The sequence below is a fragment of the Pollicipes pollicipes genome, unplaced genomic scaffold, assembly GCF_011947565.3.
Source record: "Pollicipes pollicipes isolate AB1234 unplaced genomic scaffold, Ppol_2.1 Scaffold_3447;HRSCAF=4054_pilon_pilon_pilon, whole genome shotgun sequence".
Lineage (NCBI taxonomy): Eukaryota > Metazoa > Arthropoda > Thecostraca > Pollicipedomorpha > Pollicipedidae > Pollicipes > Pollicipes pollicipes.
The window spans coordinates 15234450-15256356 of NW_023596297.1; the positions used below are offsets into that span (position 1 = coordinate 15234450).

General features: G+C 58.2%; 2 protein-coding genes across 2 annotated transcripts; one reads left to right on the top strand and one right to left on the bottom strand.

Annotated features, from left to right (window-relative positions):
- The first annotated feature begins 648 nt into the window (after positions 1 to 648).
- Positions 649 to 5275, top strand: LOC119091859 (uncharacterized). The gene is made up of 5 exons (XM_037214760.1): positions 649 to 774; positions 1466 to 1607; positions 3538 to 3738; positions 4146 to 4587; positions 4929 to 5275. Exons 1-5 carry the CDS (start codon positions 762 to 764, stop codon positions 5073 to 5075), a joined length of 945 nt encoding a protein of 314 aa, XP_037070655.1. The 5' UTR covers positions 649 to 761; the 3' UTR covers positions 5076 to 5275.
- Positions 5276 to 6197: 922 nt separating this feature from the next.
- On the bottom strand, positions 6198 to 20896 carry LOC119091858 (ribosome biogenesis protein BMS1 homolog). Its single transcript, XM_037214759.1, is given in 21 exon segments — positions 6198 to 6595; positions 6933 to 7100; positions 7478 to 7804; positions 8168 to 8399; positions 8886 to 9016; positions 9855 to 9911; positions 9913 to 10044; positions 10365 to 10501; positions 11015 to 11225; positions 11951 to 12132; positions 12679 to 13088; positions 13450 to 13649; positions 14366 to 14565; positions 15134 to 15262; positions 15699 to 15809; positions 16183 to 16327; positions 16638 to 16786; positions 17442 to 17632; positions 18850 to 18970; positions 20195 to 20294; positions 20795 to 20896. Coding segments are annotated over 20 exon segments (3525 nt in total). The 5' UTR covers positions 20250 to 20294; positions 20795 to 20896; the 3' UTR covers positions 6198 to 6358.
- Between the last annotated feature and the right edge of the window lie 1011 nt (positions 20897 to 21907).

A 21907-nucleotide genomic window follows, 5' to 3' on the forward strand; every position in this document is an offset into this window, starting at 1 on the left:
GTGACCTCTCAGACCAGGAGTGCGCGCCGAGCGGTCAGGCGGGGCGGGGCCGACGTCCGCTGGGATCGAGCGGAGTTGAAGCCAGCCCTGACCCCGACCCCGACGCCTGGGCCACGGGCCGGCTGCTCGACTCTCAGGGGGAGCGGATCGAGGTGTGTGGACTACCACTGGCTGCTGCCATCTTGCGGGGTGGGGTGAAAGGGCATGTTGTCCTCCGGTTGTCAAATCGTGCTTTAGGCGGGTTAAGTCGATCCGATGTGCCCTTTTTTCTCTACGCAGTCGCCAGATGTAGCCCTCTTGGACATGCGCGGCGTATGTTTGCATTTACGTGTTTTGCGTTTGGCCTGCTACGTCCTTCCGTCCATCGAATAACAGAGAATTGTCCCGTGTGTTGTGGTACTTTAGTCAAAACCACGGCGGAAATGGGAGCTGTCATACATCCGTTTGCTCGCGTACTCCTCTGCATGTCGTCACTGCTACCGGTGCCCTGCGCCCCGTTTGGCCGCCCGTGGACCTGACGCAGTCGTGTCGGCTGTCAGCCGAACTTTATGGCAGGGTCCCACGCCGGTCAGCCGCCCGCCCGACCCAAGGTTCAGTCGACTCTGCCGCGGCCGGTGCGGCCGGCGCCGCCCGCCGGCCAAACGGCGCCGACCGGGCCGCCACCGGCCAAACGGCCGCGGCCCGACGAGCCCGAGTATGAACCGGTGGCGTCGCAGGTGGTGCGCAAGGCCACCACGGCCTTCCAGTACTACTGCCGGGACATGCGGCGCAAGTGTGAGGAAGCGACGCCGGCGCGCGTGGTGGGAAGGCTACCCCCTCCCCCCGCGCACTGGCTGGCCTAACTTCTGTGTGCTGTGTTGTATCCACATTTGGAAGCCAGACCCACTTGTAATTGGTCTTTTCGAATCTATTTCCAATTTCTGTCCACTTTTTTGCGTGCTATGGTTTTGCCTCACATACCTGCATGACATTGGCTTGGTTTCAACTTCAAACGGATGATGGCGACGATGAGCGGATCACCAGGAACACTGCAATAGCCTTCTAACGGGCTTCGAATGAGCACGGAGCTCGCATATCCGACATACTTTTACCAGATGGCGTCCTCCGTTCGGACCTGCTGACCGTGGCCGTGAAATTTCGGCCCCCTCCCACAGAACAAGAAGGCTTAAAACATGCTTAGCGCTCTCCCCATAGCGCGTGCGGTCACGTGCTGACGGCCCGATCCCGTTACCGAGTCCTCCACTGACGTGACTGTGTGACTGGCGGCCCGACTCCGTTGTCGAGTCCTCCACTGACGTGACTGTGTGGCTGACGGCCCGACCCCGTTGCCGAGTCCTCCACTGACGCGACTGTGTGACTGACGGCCCGACCCCGTTGCCGAGTCCTCCACTGACGCGACTGTGTGACTGACGGCCCGACCCCGTTGCCGAGTCCTCCACTGACGTGTGACTGTGTGCCGGCCCAGATCTGTCTCTGGACCCGGACATGGACATCGGCGAGCTCAGCTCGAGCCTGGCCGACGGCTGGAAGGCGGCCCTGCCGTCCGTCCGGCGGCAGTTCGAGGAGATGGCGGAGCAGGACGACCATCGGTACCGGGAGGACGTTAGGTGGGTGTTGGCAGCAGAGGAGAGGAACCGGGAGGACGTTAGGTGGGTGTTGGCAGAAGAGCGGGCCCGAGACGACCTCAGGTGGGCGCTGGCAAAAGAGAGAGGGACCGTTACGACATCAAGTGGGTGTTGGCAGAAGAGGAGAGGGCCGGGATGGCATCAAGTGGGTGTTGGTAGAAGAGGAGAGGGCCGGGACGACATCAAGTGGGTGTTGGCAGAAGAGGAGAGGGCCGTGACGACGTCAAGTGGGTGTTGGCAGAAGAGGAGAGGGCCGTGACGACGTCAAGTGGGTGTTGGCAGAAGAAGAGAGGGCCGGGGACCACGTCAGGTGGGTGTTGGCAAGAAGAGAGGGCCGTGACGACGTCAAGTGGGTTGGCAGAAGAAGAGAGGACCGGGGACCACGTCAGGTGGGTGTTGGCAGAGGAGAGGGACCGGGACCACGTCAGGTGGGTGTTGGCTGAAGAGGAGAGGGCCCGGGACCACTTCAGGTGGGTGTTGGCAGAAGAGGAGAGGGCCCGGGACCACGTCAGGTGGGTGTTGGCAAAAGAGGAGCGGGCCCGGGGCCACGTCAGGTGGGTGTTGGCAGAAGAGGAGCGGGCCCGGGGCGACGTCAGGTGGGTGTTGACAGAAGAGGAGAGGGACGGGACGACTCAGGTGGGTGTTGGCAGAAGAGGGGAGGGACGGGACGACTCAGGTGGGTGTTGGCAGAAGAGGAGAGGGCCCGGGACCACGTCAGGTGGGTGTTGGCAAAAGAGGAGCGGGCCCGGGGCGACGTCAGGTGGGTGTTGACAGAAGAGGAGAGGGACGGGACGACTCAGGTGGGTGTTGGCAGCAGAGGGGAGGGACGGGACGACTCAGGTGGGTGTTGGCAGCAGAGGGGGGGGGGGACGGGACGACTCAGGTGGGTGTTGGCAGCAGAGGGGAGGGACGGGACGACTCAGGGGGTGTTGACAGAAAGGGGAGAGACGGGACGACTCAGGTGGGTGTTGGCAGAAGAGGGGAGGGACGGGACGACTCAGGTGGGTGTTGACAGAAGAGGAGAGGGACGGGACGACTCAGGTGGGTGTTGACAGAAGAGGGGAGGGACGGGACGACTCAGGTGGGTGTTGGCAGAAGAGGGGAGGGACGGGACGACTCAGGTGGGTGTTGGCAGAAGAGGGGAGGGACGGGACGACTCAGGTGGGTGTTGGCAGCAGAGGGGAGGGACGGGACGACTCAGGTGGGTGTTGACAGAAGAGGAGGGAGGGACGACTCAGGTGGGTGTTGACAGAAGAGGGGAGGGACGGGACGACTCAGGTGGGTGTTGGCAGCAGAGGGAGGGACGGGACGACTCAGGTGGATGTTGGCAGCAGAGGGGGGACGGGACGACTCAGGTGGGTGTTGACAGAAGAGGAGAGGGACGGGACGACTCAGGTGGGTGTTGACAGAAGAGGGGAGGGACGGGACGACTCAGGTGGGTGTTGACAGAAGAGGGGAGGGGGGAACGGGACTCAGGTGTGGTGGGTGTTGGCAGCAGAGGGGAGGGACGGGACGACTCAGGTGGGTGTTGACAGAAGAGGAGAGGGACGGGACGACTCAGGTGGGTGTTGACAGAAGAGGGGAGGGACGGGACGACTCAGGTGGGTGTTGGCAGCAGAGGGGAGGGACGGGACGACTCAGGTGGGTGTTGGCAGAAGAAGAGAGGGCCCGGGACCACGTCAGGTGGGTGTTGGCAGAAGAGGAGGGGACCCGGGACCACGTCAGGTGGGACAGCTGTTGGCCGTTGGTGCTGACATCCAGCTGTTGCTTTTGCGGGACGCTGTGATATGGATGTTTTCAATTACGAGTCTTTTGATCGCAGTCCGGATCTCTTAACTCGCGCTTACCCGATGTGATTGCTAGTCTACCTCTCGTGTTGGCATCAACGTCCACCGCCGTCCGTTGATTGCAGGAAAGCGAAGTTGTCCAGCTTGATCCAGACGCCGCAAAAGACCATCACGGACTTCTGGGGCGTGCACACGCAGCTGCGGCGAATGGTGGCGCCACTCACCCCTGAGGCGCGCGCCCGCCGGCCCCGCAGGAACACCGCTCACCTGTCCTTGCGGGGACTCAAGGAGAAGGTTGAGGCGCTGGAGGCGGGGGCGGGTGCCGCGTAAGTGTGCAGGATGTGTCGTGGTTAGTTCGGGTAAAGATCGCAGGCCATGCATGGGATTTCTGAAACAAAACCGTTCGCCTTACTTCGCCGCATGATACTTATGCGAGATAATGCGTGTTGACCTTCATTGCCATCGGAACTTGTTCGTTGGACCAATTTAAGTGGTGTTTTATGCGTTATGAACTAGTTTATTGTACCGGTGCTTGTCTAAGCGCAGCTGCACACATAGGCTCAAAGAGTAGGGTAACACCGCATCTGACCGCGTTCGTGCCTAGGCCTGCGGTGATCTCGGGGCTGATCTAGGGAACTTTACTTTGAAGCCTAAATGTAACAATAACGGTGACAAGATGAACGTTTTCCCTGATGGCTCGTCGCCCCTACACCGGGACTGCTACGGTTCGCAGGGTTCCATCTCCATCAGCACTGCAGGTGGTGGGTCCCCTGGAGTCGCATCAGGCGTGGGTGGTGCTCCAGCCGCCGCAGCTCCTGCTCGTCAATCCGCTCCGTCTCTCCGAGACCTCCACGCTCGCTCGACTGCTGGCCACCTACCACTTTCCCCGCCGCCCGCTGGCCGACGCGCTGGTGCTCACCGGCGCCACGCTCGGTGCCGCCCGCTTCTCCACCCTCTCCCAGCTGCCGAGAGATGGCAGTCGCGTCACCGACGAGCGCCTGCTCGCAAACGGCTTCTGCGTGGAGATGGCGGGCGAGGCGGCGCGCGTCACCGCCATGCTGGACAGCATCAGCTGCTACGGCGTCGGCGACCTGGTTGAGGTGCTGACCAAGATCGCCGCCGGCGCCACCACCCTGACCCAGAGCCGGCCAGCGCGGGCAGTCAGCTGGTTGCAGGTCAGTCGGGTGGCACGAGACTCGAACGGAACAGGGGAAGTTCCCGTGATACCCGCGCTAAAGGTACAACACGGAGACATTCTTGCTGACGGGATGACATTTTGTTTCGTTGGGACCAGCATAGACAAGAATCAAACGACAGCGTATTGCAAAACAAAGTTATTGGCAGTTTTTGAACTGAAATGCAATAATTTTGGAACGAACTCGCGTCGGCAGGCCGCGACAAAAGGTCAGGCGACGGCAGGACCCCGTAACATACCGTGCCACCAGTCTCCAGCAGCCACAGCTGGTCGCTGCGAGCCGGCAGTGGGAGCGTTGACACGACCGTCCCTTGTCTCCAGGCCGAGGCGGTGCGGATCTCACAGGGCGACGGAGCGCGCATGTCCGCCGAGGAGGTAGCGACGCTCATCGCGGACGCGGATGACCTCGGCGCCGCCTGCTTCCACGGCCGGCCGCTGGCGGCGCCACTGTACCGTCTGGAGACGTGACCGACGCACCACGTCCCCCCGGCAGATGCCAGCCACGACGGGTCGATCAAACGTTGCGACGCAGTATTCTCAAGATCACTTTGTGTTTACGAAATGTCTAACTGTACACCGTTTCTACGTTATAAACTGTGTGCTCGTATTGAGGCCTCGTGCTGCGGCTCGTCTGCGAGCGGGGGGCAGCCGATGCGGGTCCGATAGGACGTCGGCCCCCACGCCGAAGCCCATGTCGTCGCCAGACGGAGCTGTGGCAGAAGCACCGGTGTATCTACGGCCGCGACGACTCACTGGCTAGAATAACGTCACTGGCCGTTCGTTAGCGTCTTGAGTAGTGGTGGTGGTGATTTGGTTTTTAAGGGCGCGTCGGCATCGGGGCCATTTTGCGCCCAAGCGTCTGAGCGGAGGAGGCGCCCACGCCATTTACCCCATCTCCCGCCGCCGGTGTACAGGGTAGCCAGCAGCCGACCACGCGGCCCATCTACGGGACCCAGACGGCCCATCTCGAGGAGGCAAAAGACGCGCCGGTCATGGTTAGCCAGCATTCAGTGCCCTCGGCAGGAGCCATCAGGCATCAAACGTAAAGGGAGTCGTCACACTCCTGGCTGACAGCATTCGTGCGGCTAACCCGACGTCGGTTGCGTAAGGCGCGTGTAAAGGAATCACTTGTCTTCGTGGGCGCCATCAGCCGGTATGGTCAGCGCCATCTACCAATCGCACGTGGCGACGAACGCAGCACTGTGAAACATGCGGAGCCAGACGCCAAACACGGCCGTCGCGGGAAAACAGGGCTAGCTCAATGAGTACAGCTGGCAGCTTGCCAGATGGTTTGGTCTGGTCTGATGCAGGGCATCCCCACACTCTTCACCTTCACCACCCTGACTGACGACTGACCCGGACCACCGCACCACTCCTCACCTTCACCACTGTGACCGCCGAATGACCTGAACCAGCGGACCACTCTTCTCCAGCACTGTGACTAACGACTGACCAGAACCAGCTCACCACTCTTCGCCTTCACCACTGTGACTATGCGACTGAAGGTCGCATAGTTTTCGCCTTCACCATTCGGAGCCAGCGTGCCACCTCGGTGGTAGTTTCAAACCATTCGGGTGCAAACATGGGATTGGTTGTATTTTCACTATGATAACGACGCAACAAATCCGGCACGCACGCACAATACCATCAGCACCAACACACCACAGTCTGTCACTCAACGCACTCCGCACAACTTCGCACAAACAGCGACAACGGCGCCGGCGGACGAGGCGGCAGAGCGGTGTCCGCGCTCACCCGCCGCCGCCGCCGCCGCCGCCGCCGCCGCCGCCGCCACCGCTCTTCTTGCCGCTGTTGAGCGCCAGCATCTTGTACACGTGCTTCCTGACGCGCTTCTGGCGCTTCTCGAAGCGCTCGATGTCTGCCTTCCGCTTGTCGACCATCTTCTTGGCGCGGTCCTGCGCCAGGCCGCGTCGCTTTTGCTGCTGCACATCGTATGTGGCGCGCAGCGTCTTCATCATTTTCATCACCTGGACGGGGAGGTCAGGTCAGGAAACTGATGACAACATGATACGATTCAACCATAGGCTAACACCACTCACACAAACCCTAAAGTCCTGCCCGATTAGGAAGAAATCTGCCGTGCTTCCGCATAACCAGCATTACCAGTCACACGACAAAAGGCTTGGCATTTACGAGCCCCCATCAGCTGCGCTCGCAGCGCCCGACCGTGCCGATGGTCCCCGGCAGCCGAAGCGGCCGCAGCACATCATGACCAGTCAGCGAGGGGGGGGGGGGCGACCGCCAAACGGAGAGATAGACGGTGACCGGCTGACTTGACCGACGGCCTCGAGGGCAGCAACGCACCTTCTGTTCGCGCGGCTGCAGCACGACCGCCACCCGCTCGTGCTGCTGTCCGGGCCCGGCCAGCACGTTGCCGACACCCAGCTTGGCGCGGTCGGCGTATGGCAGCTGGCGCTGGAGGGAGGCCGGCACCTGGAGCGGCCGGCTCTGGCGCGGTCGCCGCTCCACCGGCTGCCGGCACGGGGGCGCAGGTCACGGACACAGGCCAAGTCACAGGCAGCACTGCGCCCGCCTGACCCAGAGGTCGAGAGGGCAGATTTCACTGACGGTATAGCGGGGCTGTACAGTAAGGCGTGAGCACAGACACATCCTGGGGTCAATAATCGGCTTGGGCATGTGCTGACGATCGTTAGGTAATGGAGGAGCTTGCCTGGCTGGTATGAAGCGCAATTGCGAAGCTCTGCGCCCAACTACATCGGCGTATGCGTGATTTACGTTATGGTGTTACCGTTGTAAACTTCGTGTCTTTTCTAGCGGGGAAAAAGACGCAAACGGTGACGAACTACTTCAGTCATCACGGACGTCCCCGCCCGACAGCGCCAGCTCACCGTGTACAGCTGGTCGGGGTCGGGCTGCACGCGGATGTCACGCTCTCTCTTGAGCTGGCCGACCGTCTTCATGCCCTGCCAGCGCGCCTTGTCGGCCGGCGGCAGCAGGAGCGAGGTGACGGGCGCGTACAGCCGCGCCACCTCCATCGGGTACCACGTGCGCACGAACACGATGTCGCTCAGCTTGATGTGGTCCTCGAACGTGCAGCGCACCAGGCCGGCCGGTTTGGCGGTCAGCGCCTTCTTGATCTGGCCGCGCACTCCCGACACCGTGCGGCAGAGCGCGCCCTCAAACTTGGCCGCCTCCAGCACCGAGGTGAACATGCCCTGCGACGGAGCACGGGGGTCAGCAGAGGGCGAGGGGCGTCGGTCCGGCCTGGCGCGGAGCAGGCATGTCCTAGGACGTGGACGACACTGAAGGGCTCTGTTTGTCCTAAACCTCACGAACCACGCCGTCAGTTGTCTCATGCGGCCATAACTACGCAGCGAGACGTACCGTAATTCCCCATTCATGAGATCACACGTATTTAATTTAACGCTAGGTCGCCCCCTTAGCAGAAGTACCATACATCAAGATCTCGCACCACACCGCTCATCATCAGCTTCAGACAGGCCTCAACCACAACCACAACCAGCTCCCCAGCATCCGCCGTCAACTCCGCCGCCGGCCGCCGCCAAGACCCACCGCACCTGTATGAAGGCGGTCTTCTTCATGACCTTGTTGGGCGTGCCGACCAGCTTCAGCTTCTTCACCACCTGGACCGACTTGTCCAGGTCGAGCACGGTGCCGGTGGCGGCCACGCGGAACGAGGCGGAGACGTCGCTGACACTCTGCAGCGCCAGCAGGCCGGTGCCCTGCGGCGTGATCGGCCCCCAGAAGTGGGCCGTGCAGTGCAGGTGGTCCGGCGTGTACTTGAGCAGCCTGGCGAGCGAGCCCGGCACGTCAGCGGGGGTCGGCAGGTGGGCGTCCCGGCGCCGCACCGCGACCGGCTCAGGCCGATGTCGCGTCGATCGTTAGCCGGTATCCCGGTGACCGTTGTACCCATGGACAGGACCGGCAGCGCGACCGCACGTCCTCACCGATTACAAGGGAAAAGCGGAGCTTTGAGCTGGCAGCCTCGCGCCACAACAGCGTCCCCAGGTGCGCGACCGTCAGCACACAGGACAAAGAGAGACGCCGGCTGGCCACAATCCAGCCCGGAGCATTCGCCAGAATGCTCCGGGCTCCTGCAAACGGACAAGACAGCCACTCGGAATCACAAGAACCGTACGCCCTGTCGCGGAGCCCTGCGCCACCACGGCTATGTTACAACCCATTCCGACAGTCGCACCACCCGAGCGTCACAGAGCGTCGGCGGCGGGCTGGCTCCACCAAGGCCGCGGTCGAGCGCCGCGCACTGCAGCCCACCTGTTTCGGCCGTTGTGGTCCTGGACCGAGTAGAGCGGCAGCGTCTGGAAGCGGCGCCAGCCGAGCGAGACGATCAGCGGGTCGCGCGTCTTCAGGGTGCGCTTGTACCAGCGGTGCCGCTTCACCCGCGCCTGCGTGCAGCCGGTGGCCGGTGGCGATCAGCGACCCCGGCCATGCACGGCAGGGCCAGGGGAAGGGTGGGGTTGCGAGAGGCACTACAGGAGAGCACCATGTGGCGCTGGGCAGGCGTAACCGATGACAAACTGGCACACAGCGCTTAGCCTTCAGAAAGTATAAACCAGGTATATACAAAGCGCAAGTACAAACCAAGTATGCTGGGTACAATCTTCAGTACAAACCAGGTATACTTAGACGTACCACACAAATTTGATGTGGTTTCAGGCAGGCCGGCATCGCTGCCGCACGCATCGTAGCTGCAGCCTCACACCTATCTCACACCTATCGCTATGCGATATCGTCTGTCAGCCCAACACGCGCCCGCATGACCACCCGGAGACGTGGACCAACCCTGCACGAGCCCGTCACGACCGGCCTACCTCCTGAGCCCCGCTCACCGCCTGTCGCGCCCGGTCCGCACCCAACACCCCTGTCCGCGCCCACCCGCACCCCCTGCACCCACCCACATCCTGCCGCCCGAACCCGCACCTGCACACCCCTGCCGCGCCTCCACACCGCACACTGCACCCCCCCGCTCTGCCCGGACCCGCAATGCCACACCCCTGCCCCGCCCGAACCGCGCCATCACACCTGCTGACCGGACCGCCGGCCCCCTGCCGCGCCCGACCCGCACACACCCTGCCGCGCCCGAACCGCAATCAACCCCTTCGCGGCCGGGTCCGCACCCGCACACCCCTGCCACGGCCGGGTCCGCACCTGCACACCCTACGCGTCGCTGCACTCACACCTGCCGCACCGCACCTGCCACGCCCCGCAACGGCGGGTCCGCACCTGCACGTATCCGATGTTCTCCTCGCCGGTGGTGAGGCCGCCCACAATCAGCGGGATAGGTGGGGTCGAAGTTGGTGACCAGCTCGCACGGCACGCTGGCGACCTCCAGCCGCACGTACATGCCCGGCCGGTAGCCCTCGAACTGCACGCGCAGCTCATCCTCCAGCCCGTCGAACTCGCTCCGGTTCAGCTGCGGCACACAGGCGGCTGGGAGACCTGGCACAGCAGCCGAGCCGTGTCGGCAGCGACACACAGGTCCACACGTGCTGTCCGCGAGGCATGCTTTTCAAAACGCACTTCACGAAATGCCTCACAAAATAGCCGCTGTGAGACGAACGCGTGGGCCGCGACTGGCAGAACACAAGCACAGTGCCCCGCAACCTAATGCGATGATAGGATGTCCAGCAGATGTTCATCAACAGCTTGGGCGTGATACACTCGTAGCGGCGTCCGCCAGCTGTCTCCAGCTGTACCAAGGCTGCCGAGCGACGCTGGTCTCCGCAGACGTACCTGGGCCTGCTGGTCCAGGTCACGCTTCAGGTCATCATAGAAGCTGGAGCCCTCCTTGTCGTCGTACTCGGCGTCAAACATAGCCTTCAGTTTCTTTTTCTTCTCCAGCAGCTGCTTCCGTGTCATCTGCTCGTCCTCTGGAGCGCCATGAGCAGAGTCACGCCGCAGGATACAGGGTGACGGGGTGCGACGCGCCACATCGTCAGGGGTACATACGTCACGTCACGGGAATGCCACGTCACGAATACGCCACGCTGCATCACGGTCACGCCACATCATGGGTATGACGTGCCATGGCCGGGCACGACACGTCAGGCCGGGTACGACACGTCAGGCCGGGTACGACATGTCAGGGGTACGTCACGTCACGACCTTTCGCCTTGGCAAACGAGGAGAATTACTTTGCCCGCATGGCAACAAGGAAAAGACAGGGGTCAAGTGTTGTATGAAATCCATCAACTGCTAGGATATTTCACCAATTTTGGCGCTGGTTCAACGCTCCTTTTCACCCCCCCCCCCCTCGCTTCAACACCCGAAATCCTAACACCGCGTCATCCCCACTCCACACCCATCTGAACGCATGGTGCCCAGGTCTGGCTGTGTTGGGTGGCCCCAGAGAGCACATCACGGCCCCGGCGTGCCCACCGCACCTTTTTTAACAGGCATCTGCTCCTCGGCGTCGGAGTCGGCCGGCTCCGGTGGCGCCGCCTCGTGCTTCTCGCCGGTCTCCATGTCCTCGAAGTCGCCGTCCAGCTCATCGTCCTCGTCCATGCCATCCTCGTCGAGGGCGAGCAGGGCCGAGGCGTTCTCGCTCTCCTTCCACTCGCCCGTCACGAAACAGTCGGCGATGCAGGCGCGACCCTGCGGAGCGGTCGGCGTCACGTCACGTCACGTCACGGCTGAGACGGCCCGCAGGGCGAGCGGCCCAGCAGCGGCAGCCGCAGGCGGGCAGCAGGACGCTACAGACTGTACGCTCTCATACCGGTGTGGCGAGCTGACCAGCCACCGGACTGAGGTGGCATCCCACCTGTCACAGGAAGGTCGGCTTTGCCAGGGTGCTGATGGGGCGTGGCCAATGCGAACAATGGCTTCAAAACTGAAATCCACGACACGCACTTTTACTGACACGCGGACCAAAACGGGAGATATTCATCTGTGTCGAGCCGTACACGATGGCAAGGTTTCATGCGTTATCCACAAGTGGCAGATGATCATTGAGAGGCATTCACTGCATCACAGCGGTTGCGAAGTTTGTGGGTCCGAAAAAGGAATGGCACAGCTGCTATTCCTTCTATCCCAGCAACGAAACATGCTGTACTAGGACGCAACAATACAGAAAAATGGCCTAAACGCACAAGTTTTGATATTTCTCAATCGCGCGTAATTATCCTTCGTAAATCGCAAGCTAGTGGGCGATTTGTACCCACCGATCCAGATTTATCCACTTACTAATTCTACCTCAAAGCCACCAGTAGATGGTGCGATGTGGCTTGACCTCGTGCACAGACCTACGGACGACCACTGACTACCCCTCTCGAGGAGGCGCCACCACAGCCCAACAGGCGCGCGCAGGCGTCGGGCCGTACCTCGTCGGTCTGCCAGCGGCTGAGGTGGCGTCCGTCCGGCTCTGGCAGGCTGCGGTCCGTCTCGTCGCGGCCGCTCCTGTCGCGCTGCTCGGCGCGCACCACGCGGAACAGGCCGCCCACCTCCGGCTCCTGCTCCTCCTGCTCGGCGGCCGCGTCCGAGGCGGCGCCGGCCGAGCCCGGGTCTGCCGGCACGGGCGCCGCGGTCACGAACGGCCGACCAGCCCCGCAGCTGGCCCGCCCTTGGCGGTCGGGGCGCTTCAGCACGGACAGCGGCTCAGCCGGCTGGCACGGCCCCACCAGGGCAACTGTCACGAACGGTCTGACCCCCACCTCTGACCCTAGCCAGACGGCGGCTGGCGGGAGCCGTCATGACAGCGGGGTCTCAGGGGGCGCGATCAGACCTCGAGTACTGACTCATCAGGAGCTGGTGGTATGGTCAGAGCCAGGCGGAAGACGTTGGGCACAGCGGCACCTAGTTTACAGCTTCCGGCCAGTACTGCAGCTATGATGGGATGCTAGAGACCAGTCTGGCCTCGAAACGTTAACGGTATCACGTAATTATCAGAAATAGGGCGTCAAGTCCGACCAGAAGTAAGCGACTAAGTAATCCTAACCAGAATACCTGGCCTGAACGTGTGTTCCGCTCAATAGAAACACGAGCAGTTCAATAAAAACTTCATCCATCCAAAGCGTCAGAGCGAGAGTGGTACAACCTGCACCGTACCCACCTGTGCCATATATGAGCTTGTGTAGCTGGCGCGCGTTCTGGCGGGGGGCGACCGCGGTAGCCGTCAATGCTGCGTCCCCCTCCTCGTCCTCGGAGGAGTCCTCGTCCTCCTCGCCACTACCGCCTGGACTCCCATTGCTCAGGCCGTTGGAGGCCGGCTTTGCAGCAGGGTTGTTAAGGCTCATATCGGCGTCTTCCTCTTCACTGTCCTCCATTGCCTCATCATCACTGTCCTCCTCCACTTCCCCCTCACTGTTCTCTGCTTCCTCATCGCCATCCTCCTCCTCGTCCTCGTCGCCATCGCCATCGCCATCGCCTTCGCTGTCCTCGCCCACCTCCCCGGTGTCGTCGAAAAGGACCCGCCGTCGGCTGCGGCCGTCCTCCCCGGCCACCGTCTCGTAGTGTAGTTTCCTACAGGAGTAGCCGATGTCAACGCTAACTTTCGGCCATTCCGCGAACCATTTAATCGTCGAAAGCGTTTGTCAAAATGTTTCACTGAGGATCAGCGCACAACCTTATGAACTTCCGCCATTATCCTTCGACATAACGGTGGGCCGAATGGTAAGTCGCTAACATTTTTTTCTCGAATGTAATAAAATACCGGCGTAAGCACAGTAAAGTGTCACATTCATGGTTCCAGCATGTGATGCCTCTTAAGAGTGGCGATTCCTGGTCTAAATCACTTGGCGGTCATTTAACTCACAGCCAACGCTCCTGCCCAAACAGCCAAGCGAGAGCAAATATGGACATGAATGCGGGGAAGACAGCTTACATGGCCGCGTCCTGTGACGAGATGGGCTGCTGTCCGGAGAACACCTGCAGCTGCGCCTCCTCCATCTTCTGGTCGATGGTGTGCTGCGATGTCATCAGCGAGCTCACCAGCTGCTGATCCTCGTCCTCCTCCTCCTCCTCCTCTGCGCCCTCCTGGTGCTCGCCGTCCCGCGGCGGCTCGGCGGCGGCCGTGTCGGTCGGCTGCCAACACCGGTACGTCACTCAGCGATCAACAATTGATGCGTTTTTTGATTGGCAAGGATTGTCAGCCCCCAACCACTGACGGCCAGAGCGGTATGCCACAGGAGGCGATGACCAACAAAAGAGTGAAAACAAAACAATAGTGGGCGAGCACAATCAGCGTCATCTGCAAAAACTACTCGCAGTGCGATGACAGCAAACAAGCTGTGAGTTTGATCTTGCTGTGCTGCCGACTAACCGCAGCGTCGGACCATCGCGAAGGGAACATTAATGCACACGTGGCCTACCTGAACACACGCCTCTAAACGTCTCTGGCCCCATTCTCATTCTGGAGGCTGTAAGGTTGCTCTGGCTTTGCTCTGGTGGCAGCCTGACCTCACTCAGCCCTCGGCGTGACACACGACGTGTCACTGACCCCGCCCTGGACCCCACCTGGCGCCCAGGCTGCAGACGCTGCTGTCGACAAGAACTGAGCGGCGGCCTCATCTTATCGCAGCGGGAGTGGCTGTCAGGACCCGAGCGGTGGCCTCACCTTGCCGCCGTGGTAGTGGCTGTCAGGATCCCAGCAGTGACCTCACCTTGCCGCCGTGGTAGTGGCTGTCAGGATCCGAGCAATGACCTCACCTTGCCGCGGTGGGAGTGGCTGTCAGGACCCCAGCAGTAACCTCACCTTGCCGCCGTGGTAGTGGCTGTCAGGATCCGAGCAGTGACCTCACCTTGCCGCGGTGGGAGTGGCTGCCGCCCAGCTCGATGTACACGGCGTCCTTGTCGTAGACGATGCCGCCGACGCCCGACATCGGCGCGTACATGGACTTGTCGCGCTCCGTCAGCGACCGGCGCGACTTGGTGGCCCGGTCCGGCAGCGGGCACGGGTCCGGCAGGAAGTCCACCGACGACACGCGGAAGTCGCCGGCGCCTGCCGTGCCGCAGCCGAGTTAGAGGCCGGTCGCCGGCGCCGCCATGGCGACCGTACAGCGAGTGAGTCAGGGCAATGTTTGTGGTTGCTTAGCTCGTGTCCGTGAATGAGCGTGCTCCGTCAGGCGCTGTGCTATTTTACAAATGCTTTACAAGTGGCCTGGCACCACCGCCGCAGAGAGGGCGGTACTTTGGGTTTGAGCTTTCGAGTGCGGGTTCGAGTACTCTTCGAAAATTCCGGCGTATGACGTCAGCGAAGGCAATGGGGACTTCTTAACCCTGGTAAAAATGTTGCTAAAACGCGAAGAGCAGTTTTGGCGGGGATCCGTTGGCGGGACGCTTAAGTGTGCGTGAATCAGACGTTCAGACTCACCAGTCTGAACTCTGAGAACCCATCAGACCCACCCAACAGACCTCGAGACCTGGCTAACGGCTAAAACCACATCGCCAGCAGAAGCACGTCGTCGTCACCACAACCAAAACCACCCTACCGACACACACGCTCGAGTACGGGGCTGGAGTGGATCTCCTGGGGCCGCACCAAGACCGCGCAGCGTGGCTCCCCTCACCGGGTATGTGGATGGGCGTGTCCTGCCGGAGGGGCACGCCGCGCACGTAGCCGTACAGGCTGATGGTGCGGTCACACTTGGGGTTCTGTCGGACGGCCTCGGCGCCGGTCAGGTCCTCCATGCGGTCGGCTGGAACGGTCCGGCTCCGGTCAGCCGAGCTCAGGTCAGCGCGGCCCGGTGCAACAGAGGTCACCGCAACAACGGCCGGGACAAGCCGCGGCCTCCCACCGATCAGCTCCACATCACTGACTCAGGTCAGGCTGGGGCCTCCCGACCCACACATCAGGTCAGGTCAAGTCGGCGCCGGTTCGCCAGGACAGGTCCCACGCAGCTGTTCTGCGGACGTGAAGCGCCACGAGGAGGCCCGTGACTCCTCAGACGTACTGTCGCGACACTTTCAGCGGAGCTGAACCACACGAGCCAACAGGGGACGGTACCTCACCCGCCTCATTCCTCTCCTTACCACCAGTAGCCAGCCGCAGTGGACAAAACTACACATCCCAGCAGCTGTAATGTTACCGCTCGGAGACGGGTGTGATGTGCCCCGTAGAGGGCGTTCGCTCACCGAGGATGTAGGGGTGGGCCTGTTTCCAGGTGAGAGGGCGGAACTTCATGACCGATATGAAGCGGCCCAAGTTGTGCACCTCCATCCGCTGGTAGTCGCCGTGTACCATTCCTGCCAGCACACAGTCGGCCTTAACAAGCGCAGCTACTTCCATGCGTAGTTCTCGCTGTTAAAATGAACGGGTCACATGCAGCTTTCTTTCATAACCATGGACGTGAAGGAAAAGACGTACAAGGCAACACGGTTCACACAATGAGAGGTAAGTCCACACTTTGTATTTTGCCCCTGTACTGCAAACTTGAGGTGTATCAACCTCAGTAATGTTCGGCATATGAGCTATGAACGCATGGGATTTACAGCACAATTTACATGCCACCCTCCACCAGGAATATGATGACGATGGTGATTTGGAGTTTTTGGGCTCGTCGACGAAGAATGGTTGTGCAGCGCCCATTACGCCAGGAATAACGACATAAATAATTACCAGACAGGTAAAACAGCTTGGCTCCTGGGTAAACATCCGTCCAGAAACGATTTTTCAGAGTTTTCTTCGTTTTCCGCATCTTCTTAGTGTCTTTGAACATGTCCAGATGTGTCAGGACTCCCATCACGCGCGGAAAACCGTGCACCTGGAATGCGGGCAGGGTCAGCATCAGGTCAGGTCAGGGTCGCTACAAACGCCGCGCAGTCCTGGGGTCACATGGACAGCGCAGCCCGCCCAGCGTGACATTCCTCCTTACCGTGTCCGCTCCCAGCCGGGACTTCAGCCGACTGACGCACGACAAACATACCACAGGCCAGAGCCTGCCCAGGTGTCAGCACGCTAGCCAGTACAGTTCGAAACATCGCCGAACGTGAGCCGTCATCACGGCATGATACGTGCCTCCGGCCGCGGCCCGCACCGCCGCCGCACCGGCCAACGGAGGCCGCCCCACCCACCTGGCAGATGTTGAGGAACTCGAACGTCTCCATCTCGAAGCCGAACGACGCGTCCACCAGCAGAAGCACCAGGTCCACCACCTTGGCCAGGTCGATCATGCAGTTGATGTCGTTGTTGCACTCAATGAAGGTGAGGCGTCGCTTCTTGGCTGTAGAAGGGCGGGGGACGTGGAGAGACGAGGGGACCAGCAGGGTCTACAATTTAATGCAGTCTGTGATGTCCCTCAGACCACAACTTGTCGCAACAATACGCGGACGGCGTTGACAGATGAGACGCCATGATTATTTTAATAACATGAAGTCAGCTCGCAAAACTTCCCCTCTTTTTGACAGAGGAGATATTCGTGATGACAAGAGCTCTCTGCAACGTCAAGAAACGAGCGCCTTTTGAGCCTGTTACAGATCCAAGCCAATGTCCCGAAGCTTCACCAGAAGCTTTGCAAAGTAACGTTCATGCTGTGACAATGAACCAACTCGGGCTGGTTCAAAACGCTGTGATGTTCAAGCCTATTTTCATACTCCTTAAAGTACTACTTACAGTACGTTTCCAACGTTCTTAAAGGAAACGAAAGGTCACCATCCATACAGCGTACCGCGCTAGCCAATACTGAGGTATGCTAAGACAGATGGCCAATACCGAAAATATAACACACTTGCCAAGCACGCGCCTCTCACGGACCACTGGCACCACAACCACCAGAAGCACGTGCTACCATCACGCTCAATTAATATGACACAACTACAGGTGGCTCGCCCATCGCCCAGCATCACGCGGCCGCACGACCCAGTCGAGCAGCAGCCCACCTGACACAATCGTGACCGGTCCTTGGATGTTGGTCAGCGTCTTGCGCGTGAAGTTCTTGATGAGGCACTGGACGAGGGTGGACTTGCCGACCTTGGGCGGCCCGACAACGCCGATCACGATGGGCGGCGGCTCCAGCGGCGTCCGGTCGATCACCGGGATGTGTGTCTTCCGCTCTTTGATGTCCTGCGAACTGGGCCAACACGGTCAGACGCCGCAGCCGACGGCCACCGGCAGCGTGTACACACGGGAAAAGGCCACAGAGAGCGTGTGCAAACGGGAAAAACGGTCACAAGAGCGTGTATACACGGGAAAAACGGCCATGCCGAACGTGTACACACGGGAAAACATACTATGGAGAGTATGTGTATATGTGAAACATGCCACGGAGAGCGTGAACACATGGAAAAGACAGCCACGACAGCGTACGCTCCCCTAATGCTTCGTGTCCTCTTCAAAAGGTGATTGAAAAGCATTGTTCCCCCGTTTTCCGACATCAGTTTGCTCTGCGAACGGCTCACGACGCAATGCTACGAAAAGCATAGTGTTCAAGACAACCAGCTGCCACCATTACAGCAAGCGCTGCGTGGCCAGAGGTGATTCCAGCCAGCTAACAATTTCAGCCTGAAAAAGGTGGGCCCGGCTCGCCAGTTGCGGGGCCACACGATGCGAGCAGTGGGGAGATGGACGGGGGGAGGGGTACCTAAAGCACCGGCACCGGCACCGTCAGGTGCCCAAGTAGTCGCATTGACTGCAGCATTGCCTGGCATTGGCAGCAACTGGGCGAAACAAATTCTGCCAACTGGTTTCTACCAGTTAAATTTGGTTAGAAGGAAACGAAAAATCCCAGCGCTGAAAAACTAGCTGTGATAGCGGAGACCATTTGTGCAGCCCAATAGCCATATGGAATGCACGCTGAACGTGATTGGAGTACGCCTGGTACATACAACAATTAACCTATGGTAAGAAAAAGGGTTGGCGGACAAACGTCACATGCTGCCAGAAACTGTTGAAACTGATGCATGGAAGACAACGCTATTTACATCGCTGGGGGGGGGGGGGGGTGAATATGCTAACTAGCAGCCGTCTGATGGCCCTGCATCACACAAGGCATGGCCAGAGGTTGCTGTGCACATGTTCCAACACTAAAATATGTGCTCATTAAGCAACAAAAAAAATGTATCATGCCCTTGCTATATCAAAAAACTGAGCCAACATTTTGAATTAATAAAACTGATGTGGCAGCCTTACATAACTGAAAAAGAACCACCATGGTCTCATTTTTGTAGCCTGTCAATTTCAACTGTTAAAAACGGTAAGAACCCTACAGTTCCAGCCAGCTAGGATGCCAGCCTGGGTGATGATGGGCGACAGGCAGATGGCCAGTCCATGCCCATTCCGAGCACGTACCGGCGGAGCGTGCGGGCCGCCGACACTGCCGAGCGGAAGGCGAATGCCTTGGGATTGCGCTGTTTGGCAGTCAGCTCCTGCTTGTGAGGCTCCTTTTGTTTCTTCTTGTCTGCCTTCCGGCCTGCAAGCAAATGTCGGAGATCACAAAGGCAATGTCAAGCAACACAGAAGCAGGGAAGGACAGGGGCAGTTGCCCCAAACTTAAGTAAACATTTAGCATCACCCCCATGGTGTCACAGCAAACAAAGAATACCAACCTTGCACTCAAAACAATACATCACTAAAATAGTGACTTGAACATTTTCATCTGTAAGCTATCTTCAGATACCAGGTGGAGTTGGAAGTAAGGGGGGGGGGGGGAGGAGTGAAGCCAGTTACCACGGAACACCAAAGTGCGAAAGGTTCTGACAAGGTTCATGGGTCAAACCAGGCAGCTCCCTATTTGGCCATTAGGGGGTCAGCAACTATCATAATCAATCACAAAGTGGGCAGGGGTGTTGTTTGGCCACTTATAGTGTGACATCTGATGAACAACAGCTTCAGAGTTTTCTGCTGGAGACAGCCTCTACAGATTATCAGGATCCTCAAACCCTCAGTGCAAGCTTGTTTGTTAGGGTGGCAGGTCATCACATGGTCTCTGAGAGCTACCTCCTGGACATTGTGGTGCACATCATGTTAATGTGCATTGATTCTTTGTTTGATGCTGTGTTTGGTTTCTCTGATATATATGCCCCTTGTTTCCTATTCAAAAAGCATACATGTGCTTTTCACACCACATTTGTGGCATGGCACCTGTCATCCAAGCTGTCTGGTCAAGAAAGGCACCCCCTAAACCCCAACCTCCCTAGTTACTGACTATGAAGCCACCTGGTGTTGACTTGTGAAACCTCTGTATTTTTCTCTGTTAAATGCTTTATGGTGGCTCCCTTACTTTTCTCCTGTCATCAATTCCTCTTGCCCCTATATGAACCAGGCCTACAGCTGGCAATTTGTAAATCTGGCCATCTCTATGCTGAGCTTTCATCATTAGCACACCATATTCCCAACATCCAGGCCAGTTATCACCTTCACATAAGAGTTCATTACCACAGTCATCAGAACAGCACAATGCACTCCAACATACTAAAAGCTTTCAGGCAGCTGCACAGTGTTTAAAACTTTCAAAACATGTAAAATCTCTGATTGCAGATATTTTTGCATCAAAGCAATGCCCACTGAACCACTACAGTAAGAAAACACACATTACTGGCTGAACAAATTGAAAAATTTGGGTGGCATACTCATACAAAACTTGGTACTCTTGCTTGTAATAAATAACAACAAATCACGAGCTGGATATACTTACCAGCTGCTCTTTTGGTGTGCCTCTTCTTGTCATCTGGGAAGTCCTCGCCACCCATAATTGCAGTTTATGTGTACCTTTTTATCAAAGAATACAATCAGCCCTGGAAATCAAGCATGACATTATCAATTCTTTAGATATTGGCTTCCCATGCCCCAACATTGGTGGCAACAGTGCACAAAACTCATTTAGTGCATTCAAATTTATGACACATGTTGAAATTTGTGTTAAAATATCACTGCTACACCAGAAATGCTTAGCACAGCATGCATGCTTTGAGGCTTGGCCCACTAGATAGAAGCTACACCTGCACCTGTCACCCTCACGTCTTTGTACTACAGTTAACTAATCAAACTGAACACTAACAAACTGTCACGATGCATCTTTCTCGCTTCACTCTTAAAACCACCTCAAAAATGCACCACTAGTAGAGTGGTTGAGTTAGACAGCCATGAACCACTGAAATCTGTTTGAAAAAGGAGCCATATTACGCTAAGTTTCGACATTTCGACGAAAACACGAACCTGTTCCGGTCTCAAATCAGTGCAACCAGCCAAATCATACAATTCCAAATTTCAGTGAACCCTCAGCTATATCACGTACCTGCTTTTGTAATGCCTACAAACTAACGCATGGCATCAGAAACGCTAAGCGCCAGCGTACCACGTGAAGACGCACACGTGGTAAAACAAGATTGAGATATCGCGTCCCGGACTCAAGCGTCAGTCCGAATGCCTTAGTCGCGCCATCTTCGTATCAGTATATTTTGATGGCTTTGCCGTTTAGCTGTAAGCGCAGCAAGCATAGTAAACAAAAAGCAGACGGTTGGCCATGGGTTGAATGTATTTGACTGGGAATGGAAATAGTCAGAAACGCGTGAACGAATTCAAACCAGGGGGGGGGGGGGAGGAAAAGCAAGCAACAATTCATCTGACCCCTCCCTACTTTTCCCCTCCAGACCTCGACCATTTCATTTTGAAATTTGGTGAAAATGGTGATTTAGATAAGACATTATTCATATCCTTATTCCTCGTACAGTAACTAGTAAAATGAAGAGATAGATGTGATGTGTGGGCTAAATACCTTTATCGAAGCGGGTATCAGTGGTTCCTCATGATCATCAGTGGTAGGCTTTGTTAATACCAGTAGTCAATAGCGTGCGTTGTCTAGTGATATTTGTTTCGAGAAATGAATGCACCCGAAATATCACATCGATCTCTCCATTCTCGTGGTTTCTCTACGAGAAATTAGGCTATTATTACTGTCCTATCTCTATGCATAGTGTTACTCGCAACTGCACTTTTTCAAGGCTATAACACATTTCGGCTTCATACACACGGACGAGTGAACTTTGACACAGTAGAAACGCATGAACAATCAACATAACATGGCACATCCGGCTACAATTCGATCAGCATCAAATTAACAGCACATTAACAACAAATTTGATCCAATTTCAACGCATAGAATACCCTTTATCACTGTTATTTCTCCTACACACCGTGCTGTTGCGTTATACACGCTTAATGACATTTAACTTGACACACAGGATGCGATCGCCCAGGTGGCTGACGACGCGAATTACCCTAGGGTGTGCGAAGACCTGATCTTAATGCATGCAGGTTATCTCACTGCGATAGCCCCTCCCCAACTCTTCTCCTCCCACCCCACTCCCCGCCCCCCCCCCCCCCCCCCTCACACCCTCCTACCCTCCCT

Excerpts from the sequence above, each read along its gene's own strand:
- LOC119091859 (XM_037214760.1), top strand. Across the intron at positions 1,608-3,537 it reads CGGTACCGGGAGGACGTTAG|GAAAGCGAAGTTGTCCAGCT; the intron begins GTGGGTGTTGGC and ends CGTTGATTGCAG. Across the intron at positions 3,739-4,145 it reads GAGGCGGGGGCGGGTGCCGC|GGTTCCATCTCCATCAGCAC; the intron begins GTAAGTGTGCAG and ends TACGGTTCGCAG.